At 42.2% G+C, this 26,876-nt stretch overlaps 1 protein-coding gene and 1 long non-coding RNA gene across 9 annotated transcripts in view; both read left to right on the top strand.

The window, feature by feature from the left end:
* sipa1l2 (signal induced proliferation associated 1 like 2) overlaps positions 1-26,876 on the top strand; it is a 119,589-nt gene that overhangs the window by 28,084 nt on the left and 64,629 nt on the right. For all 8 annotated transcript variants that reach the window (XR_011037251.1, XM_068326544.1, XM_068326537.1 and 5 more), the window contains exon 2: positions 17,163-18,938. Coding sequence is in view for 7 of the 8 variants with exons in the window: in XM_068326544.1 (XP_068182645.1) it covers positions 17,432-18,938 (1,507 nt within the window). In the remaining variant the exon portion in view is untranslated. The remainder of the gene's footprint in view (positions 1-17,162; positions 18,939-26,876) is intronic.
* On the top strand, positions 23,056-25,924 carry LOC137603289 (uncharacterized). Its single transcript, XR_011037252.1, has 4 exons — positions 23,056-24,066; positions 24,224-24,346; positions 25,148-25,194; positions 25,803-25,924. It is a non-coding gene; the product is annotated as an uncharacterized lncRNA (long non-coding RNA).

The raw sequence follows: 26,876 nt of genomic DNA, 5'->3' as shown, positions 1-26,876 counted from the left end.
CCCATCATACACATCTGTATGAAAGCAGTAAGCTGGTGAGACAGGTGTTTTGTTTGGTGTTGATTTATAACACAGCTAGAATCAGTTAGCAGGTAAGATAAGATAACCTTTATTTGTCCACAGTGGGGAACTTTGTGGTAGCTCAAAAATAAAGTACTGTAATCAACCTAAAATATTCCGTAATTTGGCCTCCAGGGTTCAGGAGCAGAAAACAGACATATCATAAAGTAGTTATTATTTTTGCCATGTTCCTCGTTTTATGTAGAGCTGCAGTGCAGCACACATGATCTACTAAGTAGCTTTCACTTTCACAATGCCATTAAGCTATCTGAAATGAAAAGCAGGGTGACGTTACGCCACCGCTGTTTTATTCATTGTAAATCAACTAAGGTGCCATACAGGATATTTTTTTTCCCTCATTATTGTAGGTTCTTGGTGTAAAAAAAGCTACAGATACCAACCACTGACTCCATATTACAGTCAACACACGTCATGTTGTCCCCAGACAATTTGCATTAACTGATGAACCTGCTAACAGTTGACCAGAGATACAAGACCTCCCACAGGCACGTACTGTATACTGTAAAGTCAATAAAGTGTCACTTTCCTTTTCTGTGAACACTTTGTATGGAATATATTATTATCTGCTTTGGCATTCTTTTGTAAGATTGCTTGTTTGTTAGTATTAGAAGCATTTTAAACGTACTTTCTTTTTCGTTTCATGTCCTGGTCATTTGGTGGATATGGAGTTATATCCACTCATCGGTAGCAGGTGTGGAGGTTAATCTCTATTAGCTCTACCTCCACTCCTCTAAAGGAACTCTAAGTATGTTCATCACATAATTGTTTTTTTTTAGTTTGCTTACATTTCTGTATATACACATATTTGAACTAGAGGTAATTTAAATGTAACATTTGGGGTTTTACCCCAAATCGTGACTCCTTATATACAGACACAGATTGATGCTGCTACTGCTGCTGATGGCAGCGCAGAGGCAGGGTAACAGTGAAATCCTTCTACGCTGCCGTTCAGACTTTCATACAGAGCAGTAATGCGTGATAAGGGTGCAGCAGTCCCACCTTGGGCTGTTTCAGCTGTTTGCAGTGAAGCACAAGAGAGTCGTGCCCTGAAGAGATGAAGACCTTTTGTCATGCATTTTTGTTTGGCCGCCCATATCCGCCCCTGTTCTTTGCAAAACTAGCTTTTGCTGAAAGTATATGCCGGATCAACATTTGTCATGTGACTGGAGGGATTATCAATTTTGAGGACAAGACATGTCCCTCTACAGTAATGCTTTTCCACCCTTATTGCAATATATCTATGGTTGTCGTGGTTACTGCTTGTTTGTCAGATGGACCTTTGTATCCGGCTGTAGATCATACAACAGTTATAGATAAGTATATTCGTCTGTCTCCTGCCATTCCAAATGTCAGCCATCACAAGTAGCTTGGAAGGCCGCTGACTTCACCTGAACATCTTTTCCTGGGAACAATAATGTTCCCCTTTTTTCTCTTGTCCTTCCTGTCAGCAAGAGAAGTTTTGAATGTCACGGTCCACCCCTTCTCCCAACCCCCAACAACTAGCAGATATTCCACCCCTCCCAGCACAGCCACCTACTTTCCTTTACAAATGGTAATGTGCTGTCTCATTCATTCTGTTGGTGGCTTTGTCATGGGGAGGGAGAAGCCCATGTGCATTAAGTGGCAGCTGTATGCATTTTGTAAATTGACTCCCCAATGACTGCCAGACTTGGCCCTATTTTGCTCTGTCCTTCTTTTCCCACTGTTGGTCTATTTTCTCCACTAAGCATTTGGTGGCTAAAGAAGCAGAGGGAAGATGTTTGTTTTATAGGACCTCTGATGTGAGGAGTGGCAGCTCTCTCAACAAGTGGCTGATGGATTTAATGCAGTTGGATAGCGGTACCGTGTGGTGGGCTCATTACCACGGTGGCTCACGGGGCTTATTGTCCTCCGCTGTTAGGATTTATGACTCTGATGAAAAAGGACTCCCATATTCAGGTAAGCAAAACAGTTGATCCCTGATATCATTACATACTGACCAAACACAGAAAATATCAAGAAGAAAATTGTAAATTGAGGAAAGTTTTTCAACAGTGTGTTTGAGCGGTTTAGCTGTGGCATGTGTCAAGCCCAGACTTTGTGAGTGTCTCTGGCAGGAACTGTACAGAAAGTTCTTGCAGGATGATTTGTTGAGTTCCCCTTACGAACTTTAAGAAGAAACCGGGTACTGATGAAGGGACAGATGCCCAGACTAACAGAGTTTACATAGTCAGCATGTATAAATTGGACGTGTGTGAATTTGTTTGTGCGTTAGTATGTTAGTCCTCAGTCCTAACAGTGTCACAGCATACCTTCTTCCCTCCTCAGCTGCATGGTTCCTCAGTGCTAATGTTACAAAGTGGACTATGACTGACCTTAGTGCAAGCTTTTGATCAAAACTGCTCACAACTGATTTGACAGCTTTCGTTCTTATTTCTTTTCTCACCCTTTCTCTATTTTCTCTATGCTGTTTTTCTTTCCCTCTGTTCCCTTGGAGTGCGCTCCGCTAACAGGCTGTCATTGGTATGGAGGGAGTAGGGTAAGCAGCAGGCTGCTGGGTTGCAGAAAAAAAAAAGGGGGGGGGGGTTATATGCTGACTGGAAATAGGTGGTCGTTTATTCTTGAGGCCTCCTGGGCAACATCAAGCCTATGTGTCCTTTCTATCTCACTATGATAGTGAAGGCTGGTGTGGCCAGGCCAAGTTTGGAGGACAGATGGTCTCTTTTGGAGAAGAGCCATAGCAGAGTACTCTCTGCTTGTGGGGTTCCGCTGGAATAGCCAAGAACAAATATAGGTTCTTTCTGTTTGGAGCGTACAGCAGCCTCAGCTTGTGAGACCTCTAAAGGCTCTGGGAACTACTGTGTGTTTTTAACTTGGATGTGATGTTAATGATGGTTCTCACATAAAGTTAACAGACATTGTGATGCTCCCATCACAATTTCAGTTGTGATGGGAGAATAGATGAATACTCTGGTCAGTAGTCATCTATTCTATATGTATTAAGAGGTCAAATGTGTCATCTTGTCTGTTTTAATTTTCAGATCGTTCTGAAACTACTAAAGGGCAATGGCAGTGTGCTGGCTGGCAGGCACTGGGCTAAGAGCCAGCAGGCGTGGTGTCAGTGTAGGAGACTCCCATTTATAGCCTGCCTCCAGTGAACTACCTGAAGCAAGCTTTGCAACTGTTGTATTGTATTATATGAGTGCAGTGTTGAAGCTCCATGTTTTGTAATGTAACTTGCATCATATCTGAGTTCTAAAACTCATTCTTGTTAGTTGAAACTACCATTAGCACTGTTACTGTGCTTAACTTGACAGATTGCTGTTAGAAATCGTGTTAATCTTGGCGAGTGAAGTCCATTTTCCGGGGTTGCAGTAATAATTTAATTCAAGGCTGTCATTTTAAGGCATTATCTACCACAGGAATGTATGTCATATTAGCACAGAGACCGCTGTGATACATGAGCTCTGTTGCAACTAGTTGATGAGTCAATTCTCCTCAAGCAATTAAAGGACATGTGTACTGAACGTTATATTTGTCAAAACACAATATTGTGACAAGGCATAAATGCCATGTTGGAGCCTTTTCCATACATTTCTTCTAACCCTGCTATGGCGCTTTGCTTCGCTGTGTAATCAGTTACAGTGCTGAAAGAGACTCAAGCAATGTTTTCAAAGAGAGATGAAAGAGGCGTACATATTCACATAATAAGATTTTCTTTGACTCTTGTCTTAGAAGTACCCTGGCTTAGACACACAATTAGTGTTCAAACCACACTCCTCTTGCCAATGTCTTTTCTTTGTTGGCAGTGCAGCATATGGTAGATATTATAGGATTTGTAAGTGTCCAAGAATTGAAAAGAATTCACCATTTTTGACTTTCTGCTGGGTAAATACTTGGGTGTTTACTTGAGTTCCCTGAACATAGTAAACTGTATTCTGACCACGGGGGACCCCTGTGCTTAAAGTCTTCCCCATGGAGCTATTGGTAGCTCGAAGCAGGACAGACTATGTGGGTGACCTGGTGGGAGAAAACAGATGATAAGACAACAACAACTAGAAAAAATAGCCCGCAGTCCAAACCAAGTCCACAGAAAAGCAAACAGCTATCTTTTGTTTAATTTTACACATGAGAGCACCATTGTTGACAGATGAGGTGTGGCGAGATGACTGTTGAAGTCAGTGACCTTGGTAAGCTTTGTAGCCACAGGACGAGATTGACTGTTCAGAAACCAAATTATATCTATGTGGCCTCTTTCACTCCAGCTGTTGTCTGTCTCAAATCTGTGGAAGGCTGAAATGGAAGCATGAAGCAACGTCCTTTTCGTAGAGCTTTCCATTCATTTGAAGAGTGAAATGGCTGAAAGGACTCGCATTTTATGCAGAGTATCAAAAGCAGCACCCATGCTGCAGGGAAGAGTCCTGCCTGGAGACTCTTGTTTGACAGACCCAATGTTTTAAATCTTTGCACCTGGATACTGACTGGGCATTGGTGAATTTTGCAAGGAATGACCATGGAGAATAATGAGACCATGAGGCTATACATATGTTTACTCCGGGTTGTCTGACCTCCTTTTTTTATCTCTTCTACTGATTGTTCTTCTGTTGGGTCAACATGAATGTGTGTACTTTGAGATATAAACAAACCAGCTCTTATCATCTTCCACTTCTGCAGAAACTGCATCTGTATAACCCATCTCTTGTTACACATACACACAGTTTGTGGACACATTTCTCTGCTGTAGTGCTTTCGACATCCTCTAGGTCTCCTCTGCTGTTGTCAGGCCAGTCGTCCTGTGGCTCATACCCACACCTCCATTTGTGGGTATTACCATTCATCACTACAGATTTGCTTCTGTAGTGATGACATGATGCAGATTGTCAGTGAGAGGAGATCAGTTACAATGCACATGCAGGCTGATCGAACACTGAAAAATAATTACAAAGACAGACGAGGGAGAAGGCCAGTGTGAGTAAGACAATAGATCAAAGCTAGTGCTTTGATTAATGACAGCAGGTCAGAGCACTAGCTTTGATCTTTGGTCTACGTAAGTAGGTCAGGGTAAAATTATGAATTCACGGGTGTTGCGGGATGTTGAAGTCTGTGACTGCCTTGGCTCTATTATTCCATCCCGCTTCAAGGCTGTGATGTATTGTGATTGTCAGTTTGTGTGTTCGTTCGTTCGTTCGTCGTCCATTAGTTAGTCCACCAAATATCTTCGCAACTGTTGCAGATAGAAAGTTTAACAAAAAGCACATTACTCGGGCGGCAAAGGGAATGAAAATGAGATGATGACTTTGACCTTGAGAAAGCTAGGTCAAGGTCAAATTTCAACTTTTGTACACTCAGGAACCGATAGATAGATAGATAGATAGATAGATAGATAGATAGATAGATAGATAGATAGATAGAAAAATGAGGGTGAAGGCCAGCGTAAGACTGTAGATCAGAGCTAATGCTTTCATCTATGAAAAGCACTAGCTTTGGTCTTTGACCTATGCAGGTAGGTCAGGGTAAAATTTTGAATTCAGGGTTGTCACGGGATGTTGCAGTCTGACTGCCTTGGTTCCAGTTGTATTTTTGTTAGTAACATGGCTGGTTTGTGACATATTAGTTGTCCTTTAATTGATTAGGTCATCAGACTTTTTGTTGTTGGCTTTGGAAAATGTTTCAGTGCTTGCAATTATATTGTTTATAATGTTTCCCAATGAGTTATCTGGCCCAGTTAGCCCCAAGATCAATCATCCCATTGCATCTTTAAGAGGAATCTAGTCGGTCGGCATGTTCAATGAAGAGTCTACTAAGACTGTTAGAAAAGAACTCTCTCCATTCACTTGATAAGATGGGAAAGTTTTGGAACTGAAAAATTGTTCACCAGTAAAATAGCAACTACAGGTACATTTTTGTGCTGGAATAAAACTGATTGTGCGCTGATTTAGAACTGATAACACTTTAGGAAGGTACTCAGTAGTTTACTTTCTGAACAATTAAGAATACAAAAAATACATCATTATACATTGCCAAACAATCCTGGAAACAAATACAGCAAATGAGTTGCTTGATAAACATCAGCAATGAGCATTTAGTATCAGTGAATTGCTGAACCTTAAAAATAGACTAATTTAACTTCCTAATTATTTAAAACTGTCCAGCCAACATCAGATTTTCAAAGAAGACATAGCTGTAGCTGTCTAGTTCACCAGTTTATTAACCGCCTTTAAAGATACCTGAGGTATGAACATTTATGAGGATTGTCAGAATGAAAAACATGTTGAGAAATTATTCATACGTTTATTTGAAGTTAACCCAATTTCTATTCTGCACTATCTACTGGTATCTCTCTGAAAATGATGAGAGACTTCATCTTTATCAAAACTGCAGCAGAGATATTAACTGTAACCAAAAAGAGAGAACACCTTTTAACTGTCTTGCATTAGCTTTGTGTTAAATCTGGAAATGATGTTAAGGTGCTCCTTAGCAGCAAAAGGACTGCTAAGGAGCACCTTGACATCATTTGTTGTTCCATAGCAGCAAAAGGACCGGTTCTAAATGACCTTCTAACTCTAAGGTGGAAATGTTCAACATTGAGGCCCCGTCCACACGATGCCGGAACGTTTTGAAAACACAACTTTTTTGTTGCGTTATACGCCTTCTGTCCACATGACAACACAGATATCCGGAATGAAAACACAACTTTTTGAAAACGCTGACCTAGGTGGATTTTTTTAAAAGCTCTGTGTCTGCGTTGTCGTGTGGACGGTGTATCCGCAACTTTTTAAAAACGTTGACGTCTTGCCTGCGACAAAAACCTCTGTGATGTCATATTTTTGGGCCCGTGTGTTGTGACAATAAAACACGGAGGATTCGTATTGGATAAAATTTGACTCAATACTGCCACCACATGGTTTGGTATGCTTATAGCCGACTTCGAAAACGCACTGGTGCGATTACGTGTGGACAGAGATTTTTTCAAAAACGCTATTGTGTGGATTCAAATTGTTTTCAATGCGTTTTTAAAAAGTTGCATTTTCAAAAAAATCCATCATCGTGTGGACTGTGCCTAAGATCCGTGCAACAAATCTGTAAATTCCACACTTCTACAATGCTCCAGTCAATCCCAGAGCTGTCATTGACATGAGGGAGAGGGTGAGATATAGAGGGAGTCATGGACGATGAAGTTGACTATTTTTGATTACTGACACTCCCAATATCCTCCCCCTAATAGATTATGCTGTCAATTTGCCACTCATCACTATTGAAGCAGTACTTTTAATTCCGCTGCTTATTAGTTATATAACCTCTGGAAACCCAAGCTAATAGTTGAATTTGTGCTTGTGAAATGCTCATATATACTAGTATTTAAAGTTGCTACTAGGCTGGATATGGTTTGATTTTTTGTTTTCCACATATTGTGCTCAGTAAAGCAGCTGGCTGGAACTCAATTCATCGGTTTCCTCATCTCCCGCTGAGGGTGTTACCCTCCATTCATCGTGGCCATTAAAATCTCAGCATTACTCCCTGTAGGCGATATTGACACATCAGGGTTTTTGGCTGGTGGTCTGACGACAGTGAGAGAGGGTGGAGTTAGATGATAGGAATCATAGTGGCCCAGATATAGGGAGTTATCATTATGTGCAGGAAGGGGTGGTTTTGGCCGTTAATGGTAAGGCCTTAACATCAGCGTTAATTTGAGTGTCAGCTGGTGGTAGATGCTTCCCTGTTGTGAGGCTGATTTGTGGAAGCAGGAGATGAAAGAGGAAAAAGTTGAATGGTGCATTTGGTTTCCTTTGGTCCACACTTTCAAAGCCTCAGTAGGTGTGAGTGCCGGTTCACAAACACACCGGCTAACACACAGTGGCCTTTCTGGTTACAGAGGCACTTGGGGTTGGTTTCCACTTGGTTTTCTCATGCCCCAGATGTGAACTCACATGGATACCATCGCCAATTAATTGGGCCCATGGTTTAATGGCACAAATCCCTTTAAAAGAAGATTGGCAAAATTCCTAATATTTTTTCCCCCTTCCCACTCCACCGCTTTCACCTCTCTCCTAACTTCACATTATCCGTTGCTTTAAATCAACAAAGGTACAGATTTGCTCTACTGAAGCAGAAACACAGAAGTTTTCATCAGAAAATGGTTGCTGTCATATGTCTCTCCATGCCGTTCCCTCTCTGGCTACAGCTGAGATGAGTTCAATATCTGTCCTGCCCAGAACCATTTTATTCACCTTCTCTTTCCCAACACAAAGTTGAAACAGCTGCTCACAAAAAACAAATGAAAGCTGAGCTCCCACATTGGTTTAAATCAGTTCCTTGAAGGGTGAAAGACTAACACGGCATACAGTGCAAATTTGATCATGCTTGAGTGTGATGTGACATGAAATGTGATTCCTTGATTTTATTGTGAGTTTATTGAGCAATCAAATGGTCGGAAGTGAAGCGTAAGCAACGTGCCTTGAGGTGTATTTGCTTTCCGCTTGGACTTCTTCCTTCCTCTGTGTTAATGATGAGCACAGTATGAGACATAGAAATATCTGATTGGCTGCAGATGCAGATGTCAACATAAGGCAGTAGAAGGCAGGTAATAACTAAAATAAATGGGATTGTGAATACATGAAGAAGGATAATTCCTGCTTTGCATAGCATTGCTGCTTGACTCACTATATGATGAAGTCCATGTGCTGGAAAATTGGTGTAATCATGCTGGCCTCTAACCTACATTACACTTTAATTTTGCTTCGGGAGCAGAGGGTGACTAAATCATGGTTTGGCCTTCGCTCTGGAGGTTGAGGCATCTTGGGGACGAGGCTACTACTTCCTGCTGAGAACAGAAGACCATTAATGTGGCTCAATTACACCGGGTTTATTAAAGATAATTGACTATCATCACAGGTCTGTGTTCTGCTTGGGGTTCAGAATGGCTCTGTCACTTGCTAAAGACTAAATAAACATGTTTGACTTTGCCCTGTTTTTCAATTTTGGAGGAATGTAAAAATTGGGGAATGTGAAAGGCATGCCTGGAACACAATGAAATTCCAAAGTTAGGGCAACGTGTCTTCTTTTACCCACAAGATCGTCTGGCTTTCTGTTTTCAGTGCTGTAGATAGCATCATAATAACACATTGCTCTGTTATAATAATAACCAATTACAGTCAAACCTCGGTTTTCGAACGCTTCTGTTCTCAACCAAATCGGTTTTCGACCAGAAAATCCGAGAATTTTACGTCTCTAAACTCGACCAAAATTCTGCTCTTGACCAAACCGAAAGAAGCCAAGTGTACCTGAATGCGACTGACTCGGGAGCCGAGCGAACTCGAATGCCCAGGATGCTTCCTCCGTAGCGCATTCGTGTTCAAAGTTTGAAAGGATATATTTAATTAAGATAAAACACAGCGTCTATTTCTAACCTTTTTTATTTTTGGTAAACAGTATACAATGCAGTTTATGGTGTAAACCAAAAGAAGCTGAGCATACCTGAACGCGACTCACTTGGGAGCCGAGCGAACTGCCCAGGATGCTTCCTCCGTAGCGCATTCGTGTTCAAAGTTCGATAGGATATCTTTTATTAAAATAAAACACAGTGTCTAATTCTACCCCTTTTTATTTATGGTAAACAGTATACGGTGCAATTTATGGTGTAAAATAGTTTTAAAAAAATTAGAAAAATTAGTTTTTAGACTTGGAACGGATTAAAATTATTTACATTAATTATAATGGGAAAAATAGTTTCAGATTTCATCTCGCTTTTCGAACAGCCTTCTGGAACGGATTATTTTAGAAAAACGAGGGTTGACTGTATAATAATAATCATTCCTTTGATGATCCCTTAGGGAATTTTTTTTTCAACTCCAAATATTAACACAAGTATGTCTATTGTACAGGCCGGTACACACTCTCACACATACACACACATGGGGCCAGTAGGTATGCACATAATGAGAGGTAGAGCGGCGGGCAGCTCTCATGTGGGGCTCACCATGAGCAACTTGTAAAGGGACGGAGACATGCTCAAGGTCACTTCAGCAGTGCTCAGGAAGTGAACTGATGCCTCCCACTGCCAGTTCACAATTCCAAATGTTTTGGCCCGCAGGGGTCTTGAACCGGCGACCCTCCAGTTCCCAGCCCAAGACTTAGTGGATTGAGCTACTGCTGCCCCGCATATGATAGATCTGTGCTTATTAAAATGGGAGCTCCAGAACCATTACAATTTTGGCTGTGAGGGCAATCCATATGCAAATTCTAATATTTTGCTTCTATAATTTTAGCACAAATTTTAAGAAACCTTTGCAACTTCTCAAGTGGATGCTTCTCAAGATATGGATGTTATGCGCTACAGTATCTCTCCGTCTATATATTGGAATAAGCTCACTTGAAAACCTCACCCTGTCACGCTTTTTAACTCCACCCACTACCTGTCAATCAAGCGCCCAACCAATCACGGTGCCCAACAAATCACGGCGCATCTGCCAGAAGGAATCAAGTGAACAGTATGGCATAAGGCATTGGGCAGCGAGGCTTTTTGTTGCAGTTACGCCTTTTGTCCACCCGACAATGCAGACATCCAGGACAAAAACGCTGGCCAAAGTGAAGTTTTTTGAAAATGCCGGGTATGGGTTGTCATGTGGACGCTGTAACCGAAACTTTTTCTGTTCGGGGGGCGTCTCCCTGCAACAAAAACTGCTGTGACGTTAGTGTGTGTGACCCGTGTCTACATGTACACACAGAATGGACGAAGTTAAAACCGACGTATAGCAGCTCCACGTTGATAAACATGCTTGACGGTTGGATATTTGTTCCTCTGTTTCGTTCTTTATGAGTCATAAAGTTTATATATTTATTCATTCATTTATCCTTCACGTAAAATGTAGAAATCACTGTTCAGGTAGTAATCTAGAAGGATATGCGCTGGCATACATGACATCACCATGTCTCACGTTGTGTTACAGCAAAAGCTTGGCTAGCATCAGTTGGCTATTGTTTATCTGGAGCTCTCCACTTTAGCAGTGTAGCATTAGCTCCATAGAACAAGGTAGCTAGTTATTTTTTCCATATGTTTGGTATGAAGTCTGATATTATTGTTTTATCGTGGAATTTCCACGGGTTCCCGCTAATATACATATATTTGTATGCAAATAGTTAGGAGGTCCTCTCAAAATTTTTTCAAATTTAGGAACATACATAGTGTATGTTCCTAACTTTCGTAAGGGCTGTCAAAATTTTTTCAAATTTAGGAACATACATAGTGTATGTTCCTAACTTTCGTAAGGGCTGTCTGCTCTCAGTGGATTAGTCTTAATTATTTTGTGCACAGAGTGTGGCCTTTCACCTGGCATTAATTAGGGCCATATTATTGAAATACATGTAGATTATCCTTGTCTCACTATGTAATTTTCATAAACGTGTTTTCGTACTTTATTTTTCTTACACTTCGCTAATGTAAAAAACATGCAAAGATTTCAATGTGACATATTACATAGCGTGTGGATATGTCAAACTAGGAGGACTGCAAAAGAGCCACAAACAAACTCATTTAAATGTTGGTCCACACTTTTTTTTCAGATGGTCTTCCTCTCTATTGCCACAGTCACAGTAGTGTAGGACTGGAAGAAGTAGCTTATGGGAACTGTGGTTGTATAAGCAGCCTGACATCATGCCATGTGTCCTTCTGTGGTGAAAAGGCCTATCAGTAGTTACGACTATTAATCTCCTGGTTGTGGACAGAAAGTCCGTCCTTTTCTGACAGTGTATTAATATCTGCTGTGTCTTTAATGAGGCCACAATGTCAGGATTATTTTAAGAGCTGGGAAAACTGCTCGGCCACTCCTATCTGCACTAACTGAGATCAGAGATTGACTACCAAACATCAGAAGCAGAAAATGCGTTCATTACTATAATTGGGCCTGTCTTTCAATGCTGTCTCTCTTCCTCCCTCTCTTCCCTTTTCACCAGGCCTTGTGTCTTAAACAGCCATAATGGCAATGCATTACTCCAGTAATAAAGGGTTGTTAGCAAAGTAGACCGCCCACCCTCCATCTGCTGCCTCCCTTGTACACATGGCCGCAAAGGAAATGACAGAAAAAAGAGCCCTACAGGTCACACAGAAGATATATTCTGCTGACCAAGTAGCTTGTGGCGCTGTCATTGGTTGGGGGTTCATTAATCACTGTCACCGGGAAAGCGCGTAATAGAAAGCAGGAAAGGGAAACACAGACCACCATGTCCACTGCCTTTCCTCATGGTGAAATTACGGCCAGTTCACCCTTTACTGACCCTGTGGAGAAACAAACAAAGAGAGGCTGGACAGTTAAGAACAGTAAGTAAGACAGTAAGACAGTAAGAACACAAACCTACTGGTCTTCTCTGTCAGTGAAGGTTTGTTTGTTAATTACAAATTCAGTGGTGGGAAAGAGATGGGAGACTTTCAGTAATATGCTTTCAAGTGAGGTAATATTTCTTCTTTTTCAAATTCCTTGCATTGAAATTGCTAAAACTCAAGGTTACCATGTTTCACCTAGTTACAGATCATACACCTGTGCAGTGTTGTGTAGACATAAATACGACAAAAACATTGATTAAGTGAGACCTGTGATCTGTAACTGATGGCAGGGCTTCAAAACCATTAAGTTCTTTTTTCATTTTTTCCATATTTTCATTATTTAACTGATAAGATATGTTTTTGTCAACACAGTCCCTCTAGCTCTGGTACCAGCTCCACATAAACTGGTTTAGAGTCATTCATGCTGCTTTGCTGTCATTCACCCTGATGACAGTATGCCAGTTTCTTTGTTCATTTTGCTCTCCAGTAACCGCTGTTGGAGTGTCACAACTGATGCAGCTCTTTTGTGTAGATGGCACCTTTTGCTGTCTTTTGAGTCAACATTTGGCGTTTGGGTGTGAGCCAGCAGACTCCCACAGTCACTCCTGCGTTTTATAACAAGCTTGAGGCCTGATTTGTCTGAGTGGAGAAACAGAATAAATATCAGTCAGCAAGAAGATGTGGAAACATTTAGAATGGTTTACAGCATATCATCTTCTAAAGTGTGGGTAATAGTTAACATTTTACACAGTAGAGTTGGTCATCTTTTATATTTAATATTTCTAATTCCATTCAATTAACTTGGGGTTCTCGGTTATTCATAATGTCGTAGTGTTGAGGGCAGCGTCAAAGCAAACCATTTGCTCATTCCACATATGAGAAAAATATATAATTTCTGAAAATGAATTTTATACAATTGTGCACGTATCATTGTCTATAAAGAATGTATCATCAAATATTAATGACTCATTTGTGGCGTTAACAGGCTGCTGGTGTTATGAAGACTTTTGTTTGTAAAACCCCCTGTCTTTCATTCCTTACATGTCACATGGTTCGTAACGGTTTAGTCACATGCTGTTGAGAGAAGGACAACTGTTATTTACTTAGGGATGCACCAATCACCAAGCACGGTACACTCGCTGATGTGTACATTGTTCAGGCAAAAGTCTTACGTCATGTTAGTTGTGCATCTTTTCTTGTTCAAAATAAGTTTGACACATGGAATGCTTCCGGAATATTCCAGAGTTTCAGGGCAACACAAGTTTGTGAATGCTGTGGTCCATGACACAACCCAAGTCAAAGTACCCATCTACCAGTGGGGCAGATGCTACAGAAGCTGCTCTTGACACCGTGGAAACTGAAATATTTTTTTATGAACCCAAAAGCAGAATTGGAAAATAGCAACTCTCAATCTTTCTAATGGAATTACAGTTTTGGAACTGGTAATCAATGTCCAACACAGATACTCTGATTAAGGCATCATTCAGTATATTTGAATAAGTTAATAATGGGTAAAATAAATCTGAATGGGAGAATTAACATTCAAACTTTGAATTTTTACGAATAATGAAATTGAACGCAGCTTCAAACCAAAAATTTACAGCCTTTTCTGGTACATAAATGGTCTATATCAAAAATGAGTGATATTGGCACTGTTGACTGGACTGTCACATAGTCCATTATTTTTCTTTTGCCAACTGTACAACTGTGTCTGTCTGTACAGACAGACATACTTCCAGAAAAGTTCTCATAGCCAAATCACTCACATGATATCTTTCACAGTATCTTTCTGTCCTTTTACATCCTTCTGTTGAATAGTAGTGACACGCCATTCTGACTGATCAATAAAGCTGTGTTCACAACTAGTTTGATCAATAATGGTAGAAAGAGGCTTGTTGATAGTTTTTGCAGTAGACTTAACTGAAATGGTGTCATCATTGGTCTATTTCTACACATTTAGGTCATGCATGCATAAACTTGTATGTGGTTCCAGCACTTCATTATTTTAGTGTTTTCAACTTGAGTGTATATGGGTGTTGTCTATCTCACAGCTAATCTTGATGTGGCTCAACTTTACGCCTGAAAACAGTTTTTCTTCCTCCTTCAGTGTAAATGACAGAGAAATGTAAACAGTTGTTTGGAGATGGAGCCTGCCATATTAAAGGCCATCATACAGAACTGCATTTTGACCCAACTATATCCATCATGTTTACAGTGAAACTTTATGAAGAGAATAGCTCTAAAAGGTCTTATCATCTTCACTGAAACCAAAACTAGCTGTTCAGCCCTTGGTTCCCAGTGAAATGCAGGGTTTATTCTATAACTCATTGGGTTTTCACATGATTGCAGTACTAAGAGAAAAGAGGCACACTAGCAACACAGAGAACAAGAAATAAGCATTTAGGTCAGTGTAGGAAGACTTGCAATTTATGAAGACTTGCAGCATGGTGTGGTGTGATCTGATCCTGTAGCGCTCACTGTTTGAAAATAAGTGGTATATTGTCTCTATCTCCTACTCACAGTGGACATACAATACACTTAATAGGAGGGGATGAGATTGATTAGAGAAGGAGGTACATGCGTTTCCAGGAGTTGCCCACTTCTTTTCGGACACTTACTGTCATTGTCAGTATATGTTATTATGTTGTTTAAATTATTTTCCGGAGTTGAAAGAGGCTTTATGATCAATGTGGTGTCGAAAAGCCACACATAGCTGATAGACTATATAGGGACATTACTTAAACATGGGAATGGAAACCATATGAGTTGGCAGCCTGTGTGTGCTTTAGACATGTGAAGTACCAGAGGAAATGAATTAGCCTTTCAACGATGAGCTCGACAAAGTTTATTCTAAGGTTACCATCTTCCTTTTCTTTGGTTTTCCACGGCAAAATATTAAACATTAAACTTTTTCTGTTATAAGTTACGATCATTTTGTGCACTGAATCTTCATTTTCATATGTTTTGTCTAGCACTACATTTCTGTTGTATAGCCTAGTTTACCTTATCAACATTTGGCTTCCATATTGAAAATGGGAAATTGCATGACCAGTGAAAATGTAAAACCATGCCTCTTGTATAACTTACAGGCTTGATGATAGTATATGTAGTTGGACCAGGTAATTGTACATGTAAACATTTAACTGAATATGTTCCTCTAATTTCAATAACTTGCATCATTACAATCAGTTCCAAATTTATAGTTCCAAATCAAACACAACCATTGATGGGGCTTAGTAACAAGTACCATATTTTGCGCACCAGAAGGCATGCTTAAAAGCCTTTAGTTTTTTCAAAAATCAATGTTGTGCCTCTAAACACGAAGTGTCTAATGTGTACACTGAGTTCTAAAATCTGTAAAAATATTTTTGTGTGATTTTAGTCAGTGCTCCACCAGATCGGCCATTTTCCACTGACATAAGACGTAATACTTAACTATGTACGCCGGCAACAATAGACCAATAGTAGACAATGGACGCCCGACCCTGGCATCAATGAAGACACATGCTCATAAAGCGCAATTTAAACTCCAGGCTATCAGTTACGCAGTTGTGAACAGTAATAAAGCAGAATAAAAAAATCTATAGTTCAAAAGTGGAGGAAGCAAGAGGATCACCTGCGCCAAGTTAAGAAAAGAAAAGAATTTTCCGTGGGCAACCAATCAAGATGGCCGTAGTTAGAAGATGAGCTGGAGGGATGGATTCTGGTACAAAGAACAGCCGGGAGAAGCGTCTGTGCTGTCATGTAAAGCATCTGAATTTGGAGCTTGCCAACGTCACGGGAGGGCGAACTAAAGAACTCCAACCGCTGGACATTGGTGTAAACAAAATGTTGAAAGTTAAGCTGCGTGCGTCTGGGAGTAATGGATGAGACATGGTGAACACACGTTTACCAAGACTGGGAGTCAGCGCCGAGCGAGTTACGCCACAATATGTGAGTGGATCGTGGATGCGTGGACTAACGTATCTGCTTAGACTTTTTTCAGAACTTTTGCAAAAGTCGGCATCATTACTAGGCAGCTGCCCGGAAACGAGACGGACTCCGACAGATACTGAAATTGCCGACTGTTCAGTTCAGAGACCAAAGTTCAGGACTTTGAAGGATTTACCACAGACTGATCAAAAAAATAAAATAAATAAATAATAAAAAATAAAACTCAGCATCCTTCTACCAATATATTCACTATTCTGAGGAGAGATAGTGAATATATTGGTAGAAGGATACTGAGTTTTGAACTGCCAGGCAGAAGGCCTAGAGGAAGAGGTTTATGGATACAGTGAAAGAGGACGTGAAGGTAGTTGGTGTGAGAGAAGAGGATGCAGAAGACAGGGTTAGATGGAGGCAATTGATTCGCTGTGGCAACCCCTGAAGGGAAAAGCTGAAAGGAAAAGAGGAAGATTAAAAAATAAAATAATAACAACATATTTAAAAATCATATTGGTTTATTTTTCGAATTTTAAATACATAGTACAGTACAGTTCAACCACAGTCACTGCTTTCCTTTCGTTACCTTGTTGTAGCATGCGCCAAACAATAAGGTTTGCCGTATGTGTAGTTTAAATATAGAAATAAACTCCATAATTTAGACTGTGACTCTTTATGCGATGCGCCGAATGATGCGCAAAATACGGCATGTTCAACATAAGTCAGCGATATGATCATTCTTTGTGGTAACAGTCACTTGAAGGTGGTTGTGCTTTGTGGTGATTTTGAGGAATACCAGCCCCTCGCAAATTAGAATTTCTGTGCTAATATTTTCCTTAATGTTTTTGTGTGTCTGCCACAGATCCGACTCTTCCAGCTGTCGCTCAGCCTTGACAGCACGCTGTCAGGAAAGATTCTCTCCGCTGCGCCTCAGCACTTCTCAGACACTTGTCCTTGACGTCCAAATGCTGTCTGTCGATCGTCGAGCCGGTCACCCTCTGTGAGTTATGATGACGGCTGCCTCATTGATTCAGGGAAGAGGCACCTCCTCCACTCACCACTAAGCAAATCACATGATGAAATGAAGAAGGTCCCTGAACGTCTGCTCTTCAAGGAGTCTGCCAGCAGGGTATGAGTATTTTGAGCCCTGTGACAGATAGCAAATCAAACCTTGTGGGAATTGTGGGAGACCCAGAAGAGTACTCAAGAGCCATGCAGTCAGAAGAGCTATATAGCAGGAAACTCAAGGCTATGAACGGTAGCATGGGGCCTCCGGCCTCCAACATGCAGGGGAAAACTGATGGCAAAACAAATGGTACTCCAGCTATGCCTAAAATGGGTGTCCGGGCTAGGGTGACAGAATGGCCTCCGAAGAAAGATGGATGGGACGGTCGGCCTTCACCAAATTATCAGAGTGTGATACCAGTGTTTCAGAATGGTCAGCAGGAGCATACTGTGGAAATCCTGGAGCAAGGTGAAACAGTTGGTCTGGATGCAGACTACTCTGACAAATACACTTTGAGTGACCTCGGCCAATCCCCACTGAAGAGTCTTCATCCGATTCGTCAGCGCAGCAACAGCGATGTTACCATTAGTGACATTGACTCTGAGGACATCATGGATCAGAATGCTGTCAATCCAAACACTGGGGCTTCATTGCACCGTGAATATGGCAGCACATCATCTATTGACCGCCAGGGCCTGAGTGGCGATGGCTTCTTTACCATGCTTAAGGGATATCGAGTAGACACCTTGGACCATCGTAGTGCACCACCTCTGGGCTTTCCTGAGCTCTTGCGCTGTGATGCCTCCCTGTCCCCTAGTCTGCAGACAGCAGCACAGATTGCCAGGGGTGAGATAGTCCATATTCCAGGCTACGAATATATAGACAGTTCCCTCCTCTACAGCAGAGAACGAGAGAAGTCCTTCATTAGGCGACTTAAATCGGAATCATCCGAACCGTCTCTGTTCAGAAAGCTGCGGACCATAAAGAGTGAGAGTGACGCCTTGCGACTCTCAATTGAGGATGACCGGCGACCACTCAGCTTCCAGAAGTGCTTCGCACACTACGACGTCCAGAGTGTTCTTTTCAACATTAGCGAGGCCGTGGCTAGCAGAGCTAACTTGAGCCAGAGGAAGAACACCACAACTGGGGCCTCGGCTGCCTCAGCTGGAGTAGGACCTGGTGCTGGTGGAGTGTGTGGGACTGGAGCTGGGCCTGGACCTGGGTCAGGCTCAGATTGCGGACCTCCAGGATGCAGCAGCGGAAATGGCGCCATGTTTGAATCTCCACTAGGAAGCAGGGAGGACTTAAACCCGAAAGAGAACCTGGATGCTGATGAGGGAGACGGGAAGAGCAACAGCTTGGTGCTGAGCTGTCCTCACTTTCGCAATGAGATTGGTGGGGAGAGTGAGAGGAGGATTTCCCTCTCTAGAGCCAACAGTGCCAACTACAGTGGAATGTCAGAGAGCTGCTCGTTTGAATCATCTTTAAGTTCCCACTGCACCAATGCAGGAGTTTCTGTACTGGAGGTGCCTCGAGAAAGCCAGCCAATCCACAGGGAAAAGGTCAAACGCTACATCATCGAGCACATAGACCTTGGGGCGTACTACTACCACAAGTACTTCTATGGAAGAGGTAAGGACTGTTCATTATAAATGTCTGATTAGAGGATTTACAGAGATTAAAAAGTGATGTTATAAGAGGATGAAAATGACTCAATGCTTAGGATTGTTAAACTTTCCAGGTCAAATGATTTTCCTGAATCAAGACTAAGCCCAACGTTGCATGAGGGTTCCCAAGCGGGACACACTCTTTTCATTGGGTCAGATATCTTTCTGTAGTTATTTTTGTAGGACCAGATGAAATGAAGTCCAGAACAATAGCAGGCTTGTGTTGGATGTGAGGGTGTGTATTTCCCTTCCTTGGGAGAGGAGCGGTCATGTCCTCCCTGTGATATTGTGCTGAACCCTGCAGAGAAGCTGTGATTTGTCATGTGAAGAGAGATGTGGGTGGGTGGGGGATTGCAGCTGTTCCCCACAGGGTGTGGGGACCCCTTTTATGAAATGTTGGGGTCAGCAAAACTATGCTGAGGTCCAGATCCCCTCATTAAAACACCTATGTGAGGGATGCCAGAAAATGCCATGCTGACCCGACCCATCAGTGAGTAATACATATCTGTTGTCTTCTCCGTCCATGCATTCAAGTTTCCTGCTCTCAGCAGATTACATTACCTTTTCTTAAGCCTTCTCGGAAAACAGCTGCTTCACCTTTCACACCGAGCAATGTCTGACCTTTAAAAAGGTGGGTGCTATTGAAATATTCCTCAATGCAGGCTCAGTGTCTCCATTCAAGGTTAATGAGATCATTATGGTATCAGAATTTGTTAGAACATGGCATTGCGGTTACAATCATCTATGGTGACTTGCTGCCTTATTCCCAGGACAGTGTATAACTGAAATTTCCCACGGTGCTGTCAGTGTCATTTTGGTGTTGAAGCTTGTACAGTCTACCATAAATACAGCTCTTGCCCTTCTTTCAAATGGGGTTGTATTCACCACACACAAACTGTCGCAACAAATCAGGCACATACTTGCGCGCGCACGCACGCACACACACACACACACACACACACACACACACACACACACACACACACACACACACACACACACACACACACACACACACACACACACACACACACACACACGATTCCAAGCCTCCACTTTAGGGCATGCTCATCCTAAATTGAGCAGTGATCCCATTGATTCATAAAACACTCCTTCCTATAGCATCAAGAGTGTATCTTCCGTGGCCGCCCTAATAGGCAGTGTATTCACAAGTCGTACTGGATGGGTATAGAATATGAAATTTACAATCGAGGATAACCAGGGAATCATAAGCTTTTTGGGACCAGCAAGGCAACCAGTGGGGTTTTGGTGGAGAATGGTTCTTCTTTAGTAAATCCTCTTTACTTTTAATTAATATTTTCTGTCAGAATCTTTTTCCTCATTGTTCGCTGTCCGTCAAAAATCCAGAAATGGATGAATATGCAAACATGTTGAACATTGTGTGTTGAATATATCTGCTTCACAATAAATTATTTTGTCAGCATTCATGCACTGGCGGTTTTAATGAAATTATGCTTGTTTAAAGTAATAAAGTGAGCTTATTTGTTAATTAACGACTTTGCATAATTAAACAGAACATGAGAGAAAAGAGATAGAATGTGGGAGTGAACATGACATAGAGAGAGAACAGACATGTACATTATTGGCTGAAGTAGAGGGGTGTAAATGTAGAGGGGTGTAAATGTGATATCACGTAAAATAGCACTCACCAATCACTTAGAACAGGGGTGTCAAAGTGAAATACACGGAGGGCCAAAAGAACAAATTTGCTACAAGCCGAGAGCCGGACTGATTTAATGTTTAATAAAACATATAAAAATGAACATAGCCTATTGAACCAAGAGCCAACACGGTGTATATTTTTTAATGATTAAATAAATAAAGCAGTATTTTCTTATGGCTCTGTCAGTAACTTCAAGGGAAACCTTTTCATTGCATGCATTATAAACTAAAAATAGATCACTGTGCATGCATTATTGCATGCACAATAATAATGTTGTGCATGCACAATAATAATACATTATTGTGCAAAAAAATTTTAAAAAATCATTGTGCTCTGCAATCCTACCAATCACTGCTTTCAAATAGTAAAATAGAAAAACAAATTCAAATCAGTTGTATCCTTTCTCATGGCTCTTATCTGTAATTTTCCCTGAGTCCATTCAACTGAAATAAATACAAATAAAATAAAACAAAAATCTACGGCACAGACAAAACAATACAGAGCTTCCTTCAGGTCTTGTAGAAACAAATATAAAAATTTAACTTAATTTAAAACTGAAAATACGTTACTGCTCTGTGATGCTCACTTGTTTGAGGCCGACCCTGATATTTGATGGTGTCTCATCTTTCATACAAGTTCGTCAATGTTCGGGGTCAGGCTGAGCTGAGGAAATCCTCAGGATGGATTGAAGGTGTTTATCAGTCAGGCAGCTCCTGTGTGATGTTTTGTTCAGCTTTATCAGAGTGAAGTATTCTTCACACACATATATGCGGCTAAAGATAGAGAGCGTCCGAGCTGGATGTGCAGCTGGGACATTGTGTTGGGGATGAAACGAGCAAACTTAGCAAAATACACACAGGTTGACTTTTTACCTCTTTGAACATTTACTCTAACTCCCACCTGGCTTGGAAACCCCTGCTCTCAGCGTCCACCTTCCTTTTAGCCAATTTTGAGCAGGGGAGTAGCTAAATTCATCCTCCGCTCTGACTGCTGATAAACAATGAAACCAAAGCTAGCTTGTATCACTGCCTGACTTCCGTTACCATTGCATTGTGGGGAATCAGGGCTCAAAATTGTGACCATTTTGGTCTCATATGCGCCCAAATTTTTATCAGTGTGACTTTTAAATATATTTTGGAGCACTGGTGCGACTAGGGACAAAAATCTGGTGTCGATAATATGATTTTTCATTTAAATTTAGAAAGGCGTGAAAAATAGCAAGCGAGGTGAATACACATTTACATACATCATTGGTTATTTCTGTCCCTCTGATTTACTCATTCCTGATCCTATCCTTCCAGGTCACTCCCGTTGAGAACCTCAGCATCTTCATCTCTGCTACATCAAGCTCTGTCTCCTGTCTTTTCCTCAGTGACACTGTCTAGACCAAACAACATTGCTGGTTTCTCCACAGTTTTGTACACCTTTCCTTTCATTTTAACTGAAATTCTATGACACATCACACCGGACACTTTTCTCCACCCGTTCCATCCTGCCTGTACACGCTTCAAATCTTTTCCACACTCTGCATTGCTCTGGACTGTTGACCCTAAGTACTTAAAATCCTCCACCTTCTTGATCCCTTCTCCCTGTAACCTCACACTTCCACTTGGGTCCCTCTGATTCATACAATTGTACTCTGTCTTACTGCGGCTAACCTTCATTCTTCTCCATTCCAGGACAAACCTCCACCTCTCTAGCTTCTCCTCCACCTGTTCCCTGCTCTCACTGCTGATCACAATGTCATCTACAAACATCATAGTCCATGGAGATTCCTGTCTAACCTCGTCTGTCAGCCTGTCCATCACCATAGCGAACAAGAAGGGGCTCAGAGCTGATCGCTGATGCAGTCCCACCTCAACCTTGAACTCCTCTGTCACACCTACAGCACACGTCACCACTGTCTTACAGTCCACATACATGTCCTGCACTGCTCTGACATACTTCTCTGCCAGTCCAGATTTCCTCATACAATACCACAGTTCCTCTCTGGGGACCCTGTCATTAGCTTTTTCCAGATTTACAAAAACACAATGCAGCTCCCTCTGGCCTTCTCTGTACTTCTCTATCAACATCTTGAAAGCAAATACTGCATCTGTAGTACTCTTTTTTGGCATGAAACCATACTGCTGCCCACTAATGTTCAATTCTGCCCTTAGTCTAGCTTCCACTACTCTTTCCCATAACTTCATTGTATGGATCATCAGCTTTATTCCTCTGTAGTTGCCACAACTCTGCACATCTCCCTTGTTCTTAAAAATGGGCACCAGCACACTTTTCCTCCATTCCTCAGGCATCTTCTCACTATCTAGGATCCTGTTGAACAACCCAGTCAGAAACTGTACTGCCACCTCTCCTAGACACTTCCAAACCTCTACAGGTATATCATCAGGACCGACTGCCTTTCCACTCTTTGTCCTCTTCAATGCCCTCCTCACTTCATCCTGACTAATCTTTGCTGCATCCTGGTCCACAACAGTCACCTGTTCTAGTCTTTGTTCTCTCTCATTTTCCACATTCATCAACTCTTTCCATCTCCCCATCACACTACTGGCACCTGACAATAGGCTTCCATCCCTATCCTTAATCACCCTAACCTGCTTCCCATCCTTCCCATCTCCGTGTCTCGGTCTTGCCAACCTGTATAGATCAGTCTCTCCCACCTTACTGTCCAACCTAGCATACAAGTCATCATAAGCTTCTTGTTTGGCCGTTGCTACCTCTACCTTCACCTTACGCTGCATCTCCCTGTACTCCTGTCTACTCACCTCAGTCCTCTCAGTGTCCCACTTCTTCTTAGCTAACCTCTTTCTCTGTACACACTCTTGTACCTCCTCATTCCACCACCAAGTGTCCTTATCTACTTTCCTTCCAGATTACACACCAAGTATTCTCCTACCTGTCTCCCTGATCACATTAGCTGTAGTTGTCCAGTCATCTGGAAGCACCTCCTGACCACCTAGAGCCTGTCTTAACTCCTTCCTAAAAGTCATACAACACTCTTCCTTTTTTAGCCTCCACCATTTCGTCTTCTGCTCTGCCTTTGCCCTCTTCATCTTCCTCACCACCAGAGTCATCCTACACACCACCATCCTATGCTGTTTGGCTACACTCTCGCCTACCACTACTTTGCAGTCACTGATCTCCTTCAGGTTACACCGTCTACATAACATGTAGTCTACCTGTGTGCTCCTACCACCACTCTTATAGGTCACCCTATGTTCCCGCCTCTTCTGGAAGAAAGTATTCACTATAGCCATTTCCATCCTTTTTGCAAAGTCAACTACCATCTGTCCTTCTGTGTTCCTCTCCTGTATACCAAACCTGCCAATCACCTCTTCATCACCTCTGTTTCCTGCACCAACATGTCCATTGAAGTCTGCACCAATGACAACTCTCTCACTTCTAGGTATGCGCTGCATCACTTCATCAAAGTCCAGCCAGAGTTTCTCCTTCTCCAGCTCACATCCTACCTGTGGAGTATACCCACTAACAACATTGAACATCACACCTTCTATTTCTAGCTATAGACTCATCACTCTATCCAACACTCTTTTTACCTCCAGGACATTCCTAACAAACTCCTCCTTCAAGATAACTCCTAGTCCATTTATCTTCCCATCTACACCACGATAGAACAACTTGAACCCTGCTCCTAAACTCTTTCCATCTGGTCTCCTGGACACACAGTATGTCTACCTTCCTCCTCTGCATCATGTCAACCAACTCTCTACCTTTTCCTGTCATAGTTCCAACATTCAATGTTCCTACTCTGTCCTATACTCTTGTTGTTCCTCTTCTTTCTCTTTGTGCAAACACACTTTCCTCCTCTCCTTCTTCGACCAACAGTAGTCCAATTTCCACCGGCGTCCTGTAGGTCAACAGCGCCGATGGCGGTCGTTGTTGACCCGGGCCTTGACCCATCCGGTATGGAAGTCATAGATTAGATTTGCATCTTTTGGCACTTGGCAAAAGTTTTACGCCGGATGCCCTTCCTGACGCAACCCTCTGTATTTATCCGGGCTTGGCACCGGCACAATAAGACACTGGCTTGTGTCCTCTTGTGGCTAAATTATAATATGCCTCTAAATAAGGCAACTAAATAGTAAGATGCCAACAGGCTTTTCCTTTAAAAGAGTAATCTAACGTTCAACACTATGTCGTTGATATGTTTTGCATTTAAATGATACGTTAGGCTGGAGCTGCTTTAGTGGTACGAAAATTGTTTTTTACAAAAGGTTCAATTATTATTATTATTAATAATAATAATAATGGCTTCGATTTATATAGCGCTTTTCTGGACACTCAAAGTCGCTTTACATCAGATCCATTATTCATTCACTCCTCATCCATACTTGTTGATGGTTAGCTACGTGTGTAGCCCAGGGGCAGACTGACTGAGGAGTTTACAACGCAGATTGGCAGAATCACTGCGTTTTTGTTGATAGTCCCGTCTTTGTTCTTTTTCTAAATAAACTTTCCGCCCAAAGGTCCGAGTTGGCTTGCCTCGCTGTCCTGTGTCTGGTCCATCTCTGTTGTAAGTCACTGTGCTTTTGACGTCACTGCAGCCTACAGGTCACTCAATGGGCCAAATTTAAAATGCTTGTGCATTGACTTACCACTCGTGATTAATTGCGTTAATTTTTATAGCGCGTTAATTAGCAGTGTAATTAATTAATCTAATTAACGCGTTAAAGTGAGAGCCCTAGTTTTTTTTTATTGGGCAAGAGGCGGTCATGACCCGAGTGCATATTTAATGATCAGGAGCGTTCGGGTCGCATTGGCTATTTCCGTCGGCATGCGGAAATAGAAGCATGCTATTGTTTTCTTATGTTATCGCTCGGGGATGTTCGTAAGTCCAAAGAAGTTGTAAGTTTTAGACTTTCTTTCCCTAAAAATAAGAACGCCACTGTGGCTACACAAGCTAAAAACCTTCTAGCCATATGGAACTTACTTCGCCTATGGCAAAGTGGCGGATGGCTAGCGCAAGCCCAGTTGTTTAATTTCCCTTTTGGGGATCAAATTAGTATATACAATTTTAAGTGGTAACTTTTTGGTGTTTGAGCAACATTTACAACATAAGTCGAAAAATTGATTTGTTAAACTAACAAGTGTCACAAAATTATGCTTATCTTCCTCCCAAAGGTCAATTACCAGATGTGACTTCCTGTTGGTCTCGTGGTGTAAGGCATTTACCACGTAACAGCTTTGACCTGGGAGCCAGGAAACTTTGCATTGTTCGTCTCTCCGCCTATTATTTCTTTCACAGTTAATTGTCAAATAAAAGCCATGAAAACAGCAGAACTGAGCTTGAGTGATCGTGATTCTGTTCAGCATTGTTTATGAAGCCCAGGTTTGCTTTGTTAGGAGGGGCTGATTATTTATCTGTAGGGGCCAGAACTCCAAATCCCTTTGCTCTCTTACAGTTCATAGTCTGCTTTATACGGACATGAGGTTGGATCATAAATTCAGAATGAAGATTGTAAAAGATTGTTCTTTTATTCCCCTTCCCATGGGCTCACCACCTGTGGGAGGGCCATAGGCATTGGGTGCATTGTTAGCTGGGCGGTGGCCAAAGGCGGGGACCTTGGCGATCCGATCCCCGGCTACAGAAGCTGGCTCTTGGGACATGGAATGTCACCTCACTGGCAGGGAAAGGAGCCCGAGCTGGTGTGTGAGGTAGAGAAGTTCCGACTAGATATTGTCGGGCTCACCTCCACACACAGCTTGGGCTCTGGCACCATTCTTCTCGAGAGGGGTTGGACTCTCTTCCACTCTGGACTTACCCATGGTGAGAGACGCCGAGCAGGTGTGGGTATACTGATAGCCCCCCAGCTTGGCGCCAGTACACTGGGGTTCACCCCGGTGGACGAGAGGGTACCCTCCCTCTGCCTTCGGGTGGGGGGACGGGTCCTGACTGTTGTTTGTGCTTATGCACCAAACAGCAGTTCAGAGTACCCACCCTTTTTGGAGTCCTTGGAGGGGGTGCTGGAGAGCGCTCCCACTGGGGACTCCATCATTCTGCTGGGGGACTTCAATGCTCACGTGAGCAATGACAGTGAGACCTGGAAGGGCGTTATTGGGAGGAACGGCCGCCTCGATCAGAACCCGAGTGGTGTTTTGTTATTGGACTTCTGTGCTCGTCACGGACTGTCCATAATGAACACCATGTTCAGACATAAGGGTGTCCATACGTGTTCTTGGCACCAGGACACCTGT

Source organism: Antennarius striatus, chromosome 11, assembly GCF_040054535.1.
Source record: "Antennarius striatus isolate MH-2024 chromosome 11, ASM4005453v1, whole genome shotgun sequence".
In the NCBI taxonomy this organism is placed as follows: domain Eukaryota; kingdom Metazoa; phylum Chordata; class Actinopteri; order Lophiiformes; family Antennariidae; genus Antennarius; species Antennarius striatus.
Note: the sequence above shows the minus strand (reverse complement) of the source record. Positions and strands in the feature narration are given on the sequence as shown.